The 12,027-nt window shown below is 40.3% G+C and overlaps 1 protein-coding gene across 1 annotated transcript in view; it reads left to right on the top strand.

Annotated features, from left to right (window-relative positions):
- LOC119727657 (la-related protein 1B-like) overlaps window positions 1–12,027 on the top strand; it is a 29,045-nt gene that overhangs the window by 7,744 nt on the left and 9,274 nt on the right. The window contains exons 3-13 of the mRNA XM_038199647.1: window positions 458–523; window positions 1,021–1,285; window positions 5,831–6,100; window positions 6,800–6,991; window positions 7,282–7,456; window positions 8,503–8,557; window positions 8,887–8,976; window positions 9,260–9,443; window positions 10,038–10,258; window positions 10,565–10,686; window positions 11,153–11,366. Coding sequence (XP_038055575.1) covers window positions 458–523; window positions 1,021–1,285; window positions 5,831–6,100; window positions 6,800–6,991; window positions 7,282–7,456; window positions 8,503–8,557; window positions 8,887–8,976; window positions 9,260–9,443; window positions 10,038–10,258; window positions 10,565–10,686; window positions 11,153–11,366 — 1,854 coding nt within the window. The remainder of the gene's footprint in view (window positions 1–457; window positions 524–1,020; window positions 1,286–5,830; window positions 6,101–6,799; window positions 6,992–7,281; window positions 7,457–8,502; window positions 8,558–8,886; window positions 8,977–9,259; window positions 9,444–10,037; window positions 10,259–10,564; window positions 10,687–11,152; window positions 11,367–12,027) is intronic.

Below are 12,027 nucleotides of genomic sequence, written 5' to 3'. Positions count from 1 at the left end.
AAATTTTGCACTCATGTTTAAATGAAAGATACCCAGCGCCTCAATCCTTCAAGATCGTCAGACAGTCCTGCCTCAAATAATGCATTCATCCTCAATCCTCCAAAAAACCTCCTCTTCTTCAAACACCATTCATCCTCAATCCTCCAAAATCCTCAAAAATGTTTCTCAAACACCATTCATCCTCAATCCACCAAAATCCTCCCAAACTGCAAAATCGTCGGACAGTCCTGCCTCAAAAAAATGCATTCATCCTCAATCCTCCAAAAATCTCCTCTTCTTCAAACACCATTCATCTTCAATCCTCCAAAATCCTCCCAAACCGCCACAAGGATTTTGTAGGATTGAGGAGGGTTAGGTGAATTAAGACCATCATATGGTTGCCACATTGAGTGCTGCAAAGGGGAAGAAGCGTATTTGGCAAATTTGACTGAAGTTTGTTGTTGTATTGTTCCTGCAGGCAAGCGACTTCAATGATCTCACAAGCTGGCCTTCCTTGGGTGGCGGCCCACGAGTCAAGAAAGAGGTGAGTGTGAAGCAGTTGATGCTGACTGCTCAGACCAGTGATCTCTATCAGATGTTCGAGGAGGGTAGGCCACCCGACTAAAACCTTAGGCCTTCCCAAAAGCTGAAAAGCATGCTATTGCTTTTTTACATCACCCACTTCATATGTTAGCAATCAATAAAGAAGTGACAGTGTTTTCATTGATTCCTGATTCACGAAAAATATTTAAAAAAACCCCAACCTGAATAGACTGACAGTGATGACCGTCAGAGCTACGGTGATCATGCTGTCCCAAAATGCAGTATCCAAACTTAACTCCTAAGCATTTGTTCTAGGAAGATTTCCGAATCCTCCAAAATCCACAACTCGACCCAATTACACGATACTAGCACTTCAAAACTTCCAAATAAGTAAATCATTGTGGCCTGGCTAAATCCACGGGAATCGTCCGAAAGGCCTGAGAGATAAGATGAAGGAATATTATTTTAATAATTGGGGGTTTTGTTCGCAACATATAGACGCCAGTGTCTCCAAGAGCAAAGGAGCCTACAAAATCCGATCCTCCCTCTAAGAAGGACATCCCTGCTGCCAAAAAAGAGCCTCCCGCCAAGAAGGAGACGGCGACCCAGTCCAAGGGACGGGAGATCAAGAAGTCCCCCGCCAGGGAGGCTCGGGCTCCCAGAGCTCCTAAAGAGGAAGCTAGCAAGTCAGCGGCAGGGCCTTCCAAGACCTCTGAGTCCAGGTCCTCTGAAAGGCGGGACAGGGACAAAGACAAGAAGAAAGGTAGGGCAAATTGCATAAATTTTCAAGACCTGCACAGTCTGACACCTCTAACGAAATGATCTTTTTTTATCGTGCAGCGAGCATATCAAGGTGTATGCAATATTGCTGTAACGTATAACTTAACCGATTCCATTGGAATGCCTAATTAAAGCTCCAGGGTACAATTGACTTATCGCCGTTTGCAAGTTAGCCATGCCCCTCAGACAACCCGATGGCATTTTTGTACCCTAAGTTTTGTTTGTCTCGGGTGTTGCGCGTTCCGCGTCCATTTGTATATCATGTAATTGGACAGTATTTCGCAAGCTGCGTTGACGCGATTCTAACGCGATTCTACAGCGATAGGTCAATTAAAGCAGAAACAGCAAAAAACAAAAGCAAATGTGTTGTCGCTCAAATATACATGTAGAAACATAATAAATGAAACCTAGTTTTAGGTGAAATCTGAGCACTTTCGTTATTGTTAGTCATTGCGTAGTATGTTTAGAGATCAGAGTTGTTTGTATGTGGTAAAGCCACATGTTCATTTTCTCTTTGGATTATTTTACATGTAAAAACCCTGCAATTTCAAAAAATTCTTACTTCACTTTCTCTTTCATAATGTCGTTTTGTTTGCAGGTACAATTTTTTTGCTGTTTCCAAGTTTGCTTGTTTTCATAAAGTTAAAGGAGTAATTTTGTATCGAATGCATTTTCCAGCCAAACGTCTCAAGAATGGCACAATTGTTTTAAGACACATCACCGCGTTTTTGTGTCGGTGTTAAATTAAATGCATTGGACTATCACGTGCACTTAAACATGTGTTACAATTGTAAGTCCCAACTTCTTGGGTTATTTTAATCATGCATTGTAATTTACAGATAAATTGCAAGCTTGCCTTGTGCAGGTTTTAGTGTACGTTTAATTCATGGGAATACTGCCATATGTTGAAAACAAAAAACGGCATTAGCATAAGAATATCCGCTTCAATTTTTCAATTATCAAAATTTCTCCCGATAAAAATTTATTATCATACAGCTCAAATCCAGTGTTTTTTGTTTTTTTAATTAACAGAAATTACATGAACATGACATGTACCTCAGTATTTACGTGTTTATTTATTTTTGTTTAATTGTTTACATGTAAGTAGTAATCCTGTGCTGATGTTATTTTTCGACATACCATGTTTCGGAAGAATGCAGCTAACATGCATGCACATGACACCCCAACATATGCCCTTTCAAAATATACATAATACATGCACATTATGTGTACTTTGTTTTTCAGTGTTTTTTGTTTATTTTGTCAGCCACCTATTTGGTCATTAAGGTATGCTTGTTTTCAAAAATACTCAAACACTTGAAATGCTAAACCAGTGTACACGTACATGAACACAATGTATGTTAGTCTCCACATGCAACATGCACATGTGGTCTAGCCATTTCCACTTGCACACTTCCAGGGATATTGCGCAATACTGCAATGGTCCCAGTGCATTGTGGCAGTCACATGGCCAACACACACGGCACTAGTACTGCCACACGTAGCCACGTATTATTCATTCATGCATGTGACTGGTACAGGTTATCTTCAATGGGGTAATCCATTGTGACTAAATGCCATGCAGACATCAGTTATATTATAACCACTATTATGCACAGACCAGCTGTTTGCGTTGGGCACTGCACATTTTGGCATGGGGTGGGTTCAAACTAAAAAAAAATCACAATTTTTTCTTCGGACTCTATTGTTGTGGCTGGAAATTTGTCCATGTCCATGGATCAGGCATCACAGCCAAACATTGTTAGCTATCAAAAAAACTATAAAAACTTAAATGTATATATTTCAACTTTTATGCTGCCATACATTAAAAAAAAACTTTGCAGAATTGTACGTTTTGATTTTCAAAACCTGTTAAGAAATCATATATTGATGAAAAGGGGCACTGCGAAGCCTGATAGATGTACATTTGTATTCTAACTTTATGGTGTTTAATATACCCAATTGAATAATTTAGGGAAATGCATTAAAATTAGAATTACAAAAAAAAGGGTAAAATTAACTAATAACCAATGATGTACAATCCGATTTCTGTCAAAATAAGAGCTTTCAACAATTAAAGGAATGTGACTTGTTTTAGTGTTTCACCAGCCCCTCTGTAGTTACAAACAACTCCAAAGTGTACAGTCCCTTTAAAGTTGAATTAGCTATGCATATTGAAGCAGACGTGTACAAGAGTCCACTTCCACGTGCAATCACCACACAGTGTCACACTATGCAGACTGGATGGGCAAGATTGGAATATTGAACACAAAAATGCTGGTCAGATTTTGGCATACGTAATTACAACGGATGTGTCAATTTTTGAACTAGGGGAAAAATAGACGCAAATTGTGCCGGTGGACCTCCACGTGGATCGACCTTCATTTTTGCAATGAGAATTTAGTCGTGTCTGCACACTGTTGCTACAATATGGTACAAGTTTACCGTGATGATCTCGACGTGATTACGTGTGTATGTGTTTCAAAGCCACTGTTAGTGTTACACACTTCGCCACAGTAAACATGGGCTTCACGTTGCTGGCAATATGATGGAGCTCTGAGAGGATTTGAGTTAATCAATATTTTGGTTGTGATTGTAGTTTGTTACTTATTGGAAAAATGGCAGATTTGGAGGTTGTTTCTACTTCAACTGTTGCCAAAAAAATGGTCGGTGAGTGCTCTGTATTTGTTGAAGTTGGTGTTGGATTTGGGAAAATACATTAAATTGATTAAACTTCATATTTTTAATTTTAGTTTAATAATGTGAAAAAAAGGAATTCAAAATACCAATATGATGTCTATGAAATACATCCGTTACACTTTTATCTGAGGAGTACCAGTCATGCTCTGGTAATTACTAACCAATACTAGAAGTGGGACACCAGCATATTTTTTTTCCTTTTTTTGTTTTTCTATGGTTAGGATGGCTTCAGTTTGATCGGTGTCATATTGGCCATCTGTCAGCTTTTTACCATCTAAGGGACCAAAATTAATTGCTGAAGATAATGTTGATCTGCATTGATCTGAACAGATATCCCAAATAAAAACCAGCGAATATTGTAAAGAGTTTTAACATGTTAGTGTTGGGCTTAAGTGGACTTTTATTGACCACAAAATTCAATGTGGTGGGCGGGTACACTGTACTGACAGATAAGTACAACTGCTCATGCACATTGCAATTTCCCTGCAAAAATGTCTATTTTTGAGAGTATTTGTAAAATTTTCACAAAATTTATTTTCACAGAATTTTAAATGCTTGACCTTTTCCAACTACTTCTCTGCTCTATTCAACATAAACCAAGGGAACAACAGTTTGTGTTTCTGTGTCACAATATTTACCCAGTTTTTCATATTGATAGATTCAATTTCAACAAGGTTGATGTGAAATATTTCAACATAATGACAACCGACTTCCAGTTTTTGTTTTATTATTGAAACATCTCCCCCCCCCCCAAAAAAATAACATGACTTCCAAAGACTTTTTTTTTTTTAGATCAAACAAATTTTGTATCTCTTGAAAAAAAGGAATATTTGTAAAACAACCAGATGTATTGAAAACAAAAACAAAGAGCTGGTCAAAAGAAGGTAAACATTTCATGCAACTTGCATTGAGTTTTCATGTTTGGACACATGTTCCTCAATAATTTTCCATCAGTTACTTCTTGTTGCGGTGGCAATAAATGTATCACAATGAAACCATTGCTGTTGGTTTAGAGATACAACACGTACCTTGTACATGTACAATGTATAATGTACCTGTGCATTGTACATGTACACGTGGTATTCATACAGGTACACTTGTGTACAGATTAAGTGCACTGGACCAATACATGTAGGGGCACATGTGCACTGTACATGGAGGTGTGTGGGTGTCTTCGTGTTTGCACAACACGTGGAATTAATATCGGGTGCTTGGACTAGGATATTGAATATGCCACTCACGTACATGACAGTCAGCTAAGATGTGAGGAATACATTGATGGTTTGCTTGTTAGTTCTGTAAGAAAACCGCATTTGAATGTCTAGCTTGAAAACTGGTGCATGACCTTTGTAAAATATTTGTAGACATGTACACTGTATACAATACAAAGTGAACAATATGGCGGTTTTGTTCAATATCAAGTGTGCGCAGAGAATAAAAGACAGGTGAAGTAAACAGTGAATCTACACAAACAAAGTTTATTGCAACTCACAAATATCTTAAATAATAGATTTCCTGTTTCTACATTAGTGTAACCTGTTTAAGCAACTTACGTGTACATTGCGAAATAATTTTTTTCTTTCACCACTTGGGTTGACATATAATGTGTTACATGGATTATGTTTTAAAGAATTATATTTAGAATGATAGAAATTTCTTGAAATGGGTTTTGGATAATTCAAAAATACAATATCAAGTGTATAAAGGTTCCTCAAACTTTTATTTCTAAGAGGACTTTCTGTTCTTGTGTTCATTGTAGTGGCTTCAAGATATTATTGTACCTGTAATGTATCCTCATGTATTTTTTATTTGTTTCTAATTCCTGCAGATAAGAAGCCCAAGTGGATCCCGCTTCCGTTGGACCCACCCGAACACCGGAGCAAAGGCCGGGACAGAGACCGAGACCGAGACAGGGACAGGGACAGAGAAGCCAGGCATGCACCAGCCCGCAGCAGCGGCGGCGGTAGGGATAAAGACAACAACAGCAGGGAGAATAACGCCACTGCTCCTCACCGGGACCGGCGGGAGACGAGAGAGAAGCGCGAAGGCAGGGAGTCGGTGGATTCACCGCGGCACGTCAAGGAGGCTGGCAGCAAAGGTGGGGTCTTGGTTTGTCTGGAACTGAGCCAGAGCTGTAGTCAAGTCCCAGAAAATCGCAAGTCAATCACAAGTCAAACATATGTCAGTTAGAAATCAATCACAGACAATCATAAGTCCATGAGAAGTCAATCAAAAGTTAAGTAGTAGTCAGTCACAGACAATTGCAAGTCATTAATGTTTTAGCTACTAGCCCAAGACAATCATAAATTAATCACAGACAATTGTAAGTCAATCAGAAGTCAGTCAGAAGTAGTTAGACGTCAATCACAGACAATTGCAAGTCAATCCGAACTCAAACACAAGTCAGTCAGAAGTCAAATCACAGACAATCGTAAGTCCATGAGAAGTCAATTAAAAGTCAAAAATCAAAAAGTAGCAGTCAGTCACGGACAATTGCAAGTCATTTATTTATTAGCTACTCACCCAAGACAATCATAAATTAATCACAGACAATCGTAAGTCAATCAGAATTCAATCAGTAGTTAATCAGAAGTCGATCACCGACAATTTAAGTCATCATTTGTTAGCTACTAGCCCTGTTTTCCCAGTGGATTTTTGTTACATGGCATTTGAACTCGGCAATCAATTCACATGAATTGTACCAAGATGCATTTCTTTGTCATTATGCAAATTTGTCCATCCTTCTCTTGTTTATATTACCATGTTTTTTTCTTCAAATCTTTGTTGACCCCCTCAGGTGCAAACTCAGCCTCCTGGCGAGAGGAGCGTAGCCAGAGCCCCGGGGCCTCCAGCAATGACAGTCGGAGCTGGTCTCGTGGGGCCTATCGGGGTCGCGGTAGGGGCAGAGGTCGTGGGAGGGGTCGTGGTGGCCGCGGCGGGGGCTACTTCCGGGCTGCCGAGCCTTGGACCAGCCCTGCGGTGGAAGCTGGTAAGCTGAGAGATGCCTTTACCTTGGTTGTTAAAACTGAAAATTGGCATTCTGACAGACATTGCTTCAAAAGCAGACTTCCATCAGATGTACACTTTTTTTGGTGTACATGTACATACGGCGCTGGGCAGTTTCGGGTTGTACAAGGAGTAAAATTTTGATTGGTTTATACTGTACATTTACTAATATCATGCCCTTGATTTCCTACTAATTTTGGAGGATTCATTCAAGTTCCTAGAGCAAGAACTGAATTTAAAGTAATTAAAATTTTGGTTTTTTTCCCACCTCAGTTGATGCAGTTACAGATGCAGCCTTCCTAACCCCCCAGCAGTACTTTGAGCCGGGGGAGTTTGATGCGCCGTTCATGACCTTCCCTCCCTACCTGTACGATGGCTCTTTGTACCCCGGGCCCATGCCGCTGGAGCCTGACCAGGCCACACTACGAGACTACGTCAAGAAACAAATGTGAGTCCCGTGTACAGTGATTTTTCAGCTCAGCGAATGCTGTATACTCCGAGAAAACAACATTCTAGGATACAATTTCAAATCAAAAGTTGCCGAGTCATGTTTTGAATTGGGCCTCAATTCAGCGTCCGAGACACATTCCCACTGACCTGGTTGCAGCTACGTGAGTATGGTTGGAAGAACTGGAAATAAAGTGTCACTGTGGATGGAAATCGGTTTGAGCTGCAGTAGTGCTTTGAAAAATAGCCACCACCAACACAAAATTTCAAAAATGTTTTGGAAGCCTGGGACGTGGGAGTGGGACTGGAGTTTTAAAGTAAGATTAGGCCTACTATAAAATAATAACTATAAACCACCGTTCGTTTTTTTTTGTGTGAATCGTTTTTTCTCTTTGCAAACATGCAAAAATAATAACATCTTTCACAGAAAAAGACATTATTGAATCAATCACATGTGGTTTATATTATTTAATGACTAGACATTTGCCCCTCATTTTCCCCGATAAAATTTGCAAGCATTACAGAAATTACAAAATGTACATGCCCTATATGCACATATGTGCATGTATATGTATACATGTACATCTATACAAGTACATGTACAATAATACATGTACATGTACAATAATACATGTACGTGTATACATTAGCTCGTGGATTTTTCGTTTTTGTCCAATCACACCCCTGATTATAGCAACCATGTGCGTCGTGGACATTTCAAACGATGCATCTTTAGATGCATCGTTGGAAAAAGCCTTCTTTAATTGATTTCTTCAAAGTGACAGCTTGCCAGAAAGAAGAATTTCACAGGGAGTTTAGTCCCATTACTATCTTTAAACCAAGTATGCTTTTTAACAATAATTACATCAGTTAACTTTTTGGATAGCTGCAAATGATGGATTGTAGCTTCAAAAAAAATTATTGCAGTACCTGCTCCTATATATCAGATTTGAGTGATTCATCAAGAGGAATAAATAGAAACTTGGCCAACATCCCACGAACAAATTAGCAAAATTTAAGTTTTATGTCTGTATTGTTTTCTTTCAGTGAATACTACTTCAGTGTGGAGAATCTCGTGAAGGATCTCTTCCTACGGAGAAAGGTGGGAAATACTTTTAAAATCAATCAATAGAACTATATCACTCATACAGTGAACAAAAGTACAAGGCATTGAATCAAAGCATTACCCTGAACGAATCCAATTCAAATCAACCAATGGAAACCTGGGTCTCATGTTCTGAGTTACACAACATTTTAAAGCCCTTCCCCATTGGTATACCTTGTTACAATCAGAATTAAATCGACCAATAGAAACCCAGCTTTCAAGAACTTGGTTGTAAAACTATAAAGCCCTTCCTCATTGGATGACCTCACTAGAATCGACCAATAGAAACCCTGCTTTCATTCATGTATTCTCCAATCCCTGCTTAGATGGACTCTGAGGGATACCTGCCCATAAGCCTTATTGCCAGCTTCCATCGAGTGCAGACGCTAACGTCAGACAGCATAATTATCATGGAGGTAAACTTACAGGAGTTCACTTGGACATTTACTTATTTCACAAAATTATTTTTAAATTTTTTTTGTTTTGAAATCCATGTTTGCGGTCAAAAAGTGGACAGCAGGAACATTTCCATCCGTTAATGATGATATAAATGAAATTTTCATAATTAGTCAAGAAAATTAATTGCTTTTTTTAACAAAAAAAATTATTTTCAAGTAATGTCAAAAATTATCTGGGAAAACTCTGCTAGTGTATTGGTTGGTAAATGTGATATGTGATGTGTTTCCATGACCCAAACAGGCTCTAGCGGACAGTGAGGAGGTTGAACTCTCGCCGGACCAGACCAAGATCCGACGACGTGACGACCCCAAGCAGTGGATCATCACGGGCCCCGCCATCCCCACAGCAGCCACCTCGGTGCTGTCCTACGACAGTCCAGAGTTTGTCCCCGGCAAGCCATACCCATATGTGTCACACGACACAGGTACGTGTGTGCATCCTGAATAACATTGTACAAATTGCAGATTCGATTACAGAAAATACATCATCTATTAATGCATTCCCAATGCCCATGTGCGCCACATTCCGCTGTTCACAACAAAAGGCCCATTAGGTCGCTCACCATAACTCCATGTCCCTCAGAATGGCAAAACACAGTTCGATACTCTCATTTTTTTGCTAGCTTAAAAATGTGCACAGCAGTACCACTGCTCCTCGAATGTAAAAATCGTATAGCAGGGAATTAAGTTAAAACAATCAATATATTTTTTTTTACCCTTGGGGGGGGGGGGGTAGCTGTTTTGATTTTTACTTAAGTTATTTGGGGAAGGATTCTTTTGTTTTGTTTTGTGGACACCCTTATAAATTTGAATTCTGACAAGGCAATGTTTCAAGAAGTCTTGTGGCCGATGATTATATCCATTGCTGTTCACATTCTGCAGTTGGTGCTTGCACCGTGTAGATGAATATTGTACAATGAGGCCACCAAGAGTTTCTTTTCAAAAGGAATTTCACTAAATGGAACTTCTTCTTGTAATAACTTCTTGAAGTTTCCCCCCTCCCCATGAATGTGTCACAGAGTCAGCACCCACATCCCCCACCCCTGCTCCCAGCAACAAGGAAGCAGAAGGCGCTCCGGTCAGCGACAGCGAGTCCAAACCGGTCCCGCTAGAGCGGAAAGACAGCAGCGGAGGGGTCAGCATGACCCCAGGGCTGTCCACCAGCCTGCCTGAGAAGGAGTCCAGCATCTGGACCGAGGTCCGCAGGAGACACCGCAGCCCCGCGGCACCCAAATCAAAGGTGGGTTGCAGGCTTGGCAGTTTTGTAATTTGGGTAAATTTTCTTGTACAAAAAAAAAGTGACAAGCGGTAAACAAGAAAAAACTGCTACTCTGTAGAGGTATGTGTATGTACAGTAAAAAACTACAGATTGAGCTGTGCATGGCCCTGTGCATATCTTAATTTCAACCTTGTCCCGTGTACAGTGATGCATATCTTAATTTCAACCTTGTCATGATTTTTGGATTCCAGAGTTTATGAATGTACCGTTACATTTAGTGAAGGCACCATTTGCTGAATGTTGTATGCTATCTTGTGTTGTATTTAGGGTTCTGCTGCTCAAGAGCAGGAGTCGGAACTCTTTGACGGACAGGAAGAACTGGACTTTCAGTTTGATGAGGAACTCACTAACATCACTGGCAGCGGAAGGAAAAACACCTTTTCCGAATGGTAGGATTTTCATAACAGATATTTACCTTCAACGACCAGTGTTTGTATAATATATATATTTCTATAGAGGTTTGCTTAAAGACATCAGCTAAAACTGTTGTGTTAACCAGTTAGCGCCGGATGACGTGTTTACACGCAATTATTTTGCGGTGTTCGGAACGGATGACGGATAAACACGCAACCAGCGAGGCCTGAAATATCTGTCAACGGCCCGCTCGCAGTGAGCGAGGCCGGAAATATCAGGGTGTGCTACCCGCAGATGATGGTCTGAACCCGTCTGGCATCGAGGTTTTGTGAAAAACGATCCCGCGCCTGGGTCCGGTCAATGTCAAAATAATCCCGGTGCGAAGTGGTTAAAATTTGGTCGTTTGAAGTTCTGTTTGTGGCTGCCCTGTCATTTTTGTTTGCCTCGAAAGTAAATACAAAATACAAGAATCAAGCATCCTGATTGGTTCCTCCCGCACAGGTCCGACGATTCAGACGACGAGCTGACAGACCATGAGGTCAGCAAGATCATCATCCTGACCCAGACCCCACCCTGCTACAAGAAGCACCCTGGCGGGGATCGAACCGGGTACCACGTCTCGCGGTCCAAGATCACCAACGACCTGGCGAAGATCATCAACGACGGACTGTATTACTATGAGATGGACTTGTGGAATGAAGACGACTTGATCAAGGTTAACAAGGGAGATACTTTCTGTTTAATGCACACATCATTGGCGAGATTTTGAAATTTTGTTCTGTGGGGGGTATTTCAAAAATGCGAAATGCTTGGAACACTAAACTGAAAACACAGCCTCTATCACAAAACACAAATTCAGGAAAGAAGGTTGCTTTTTTCTTCATTATCATCTCAATAAAGGTCGGTCATTGCGAAAATTTTGAAAAGACATGAATCTGGGACTGAGAAATACATTTCCAATTTTGTTAGGAAATACTTCGAAAATTCTTGACTCTCCATAGACTTGTACACAACCACTGAAGTGGCGTTCTTTCCCAAATTAATCACCTGTCGGAAGTCAGATCAAAAGTCTGTTCACTGTTCAATCACAAATCAATCGTAAGTCAAACCCAAGTGTGGTGTTGGGGAAATTTTATCTTGCATTCTTATGAAGATATTGCATTTCAGTTGCAAGTCATTTTTGAACACCAGTACGCACTTACGGCTGTTTCATCACACGGCGCCTAAACCTATTGAATTTGTGCATCTCTATGGTGTCAGTGAATGCCATTGCAGCTATTCATCCAGTGCAGGAAAAGGTTGATGCACAATCAGATGGGGAAAAATTGGTCATTGGTACTACACGGCTTGAGCACGTGAGCCAGTGTGTTCACTGT

Source organism: Patiria miniata, unplaced genomic scaffold (assembly GCF_015706575.1).
Source record: "Patiria miniata isolate m_02_andy unplaced genomic scaffold, ASM1570657v1 HiC_scaffold_20, whole genome shotgun sequence".
Classification (NCBI taxonomy): domain Eukaryota; kingdom Metazoa; phylum Echinodermata; class Asteroidea; order Valvatida; family Asterinidae; genus Patiria; species Patiria miniata.
The sequence above is the reverse complement of the archived record's forward strand: the minus strand, read 5'-3'. Positions and strand labels throughout refer to the sequence as shown.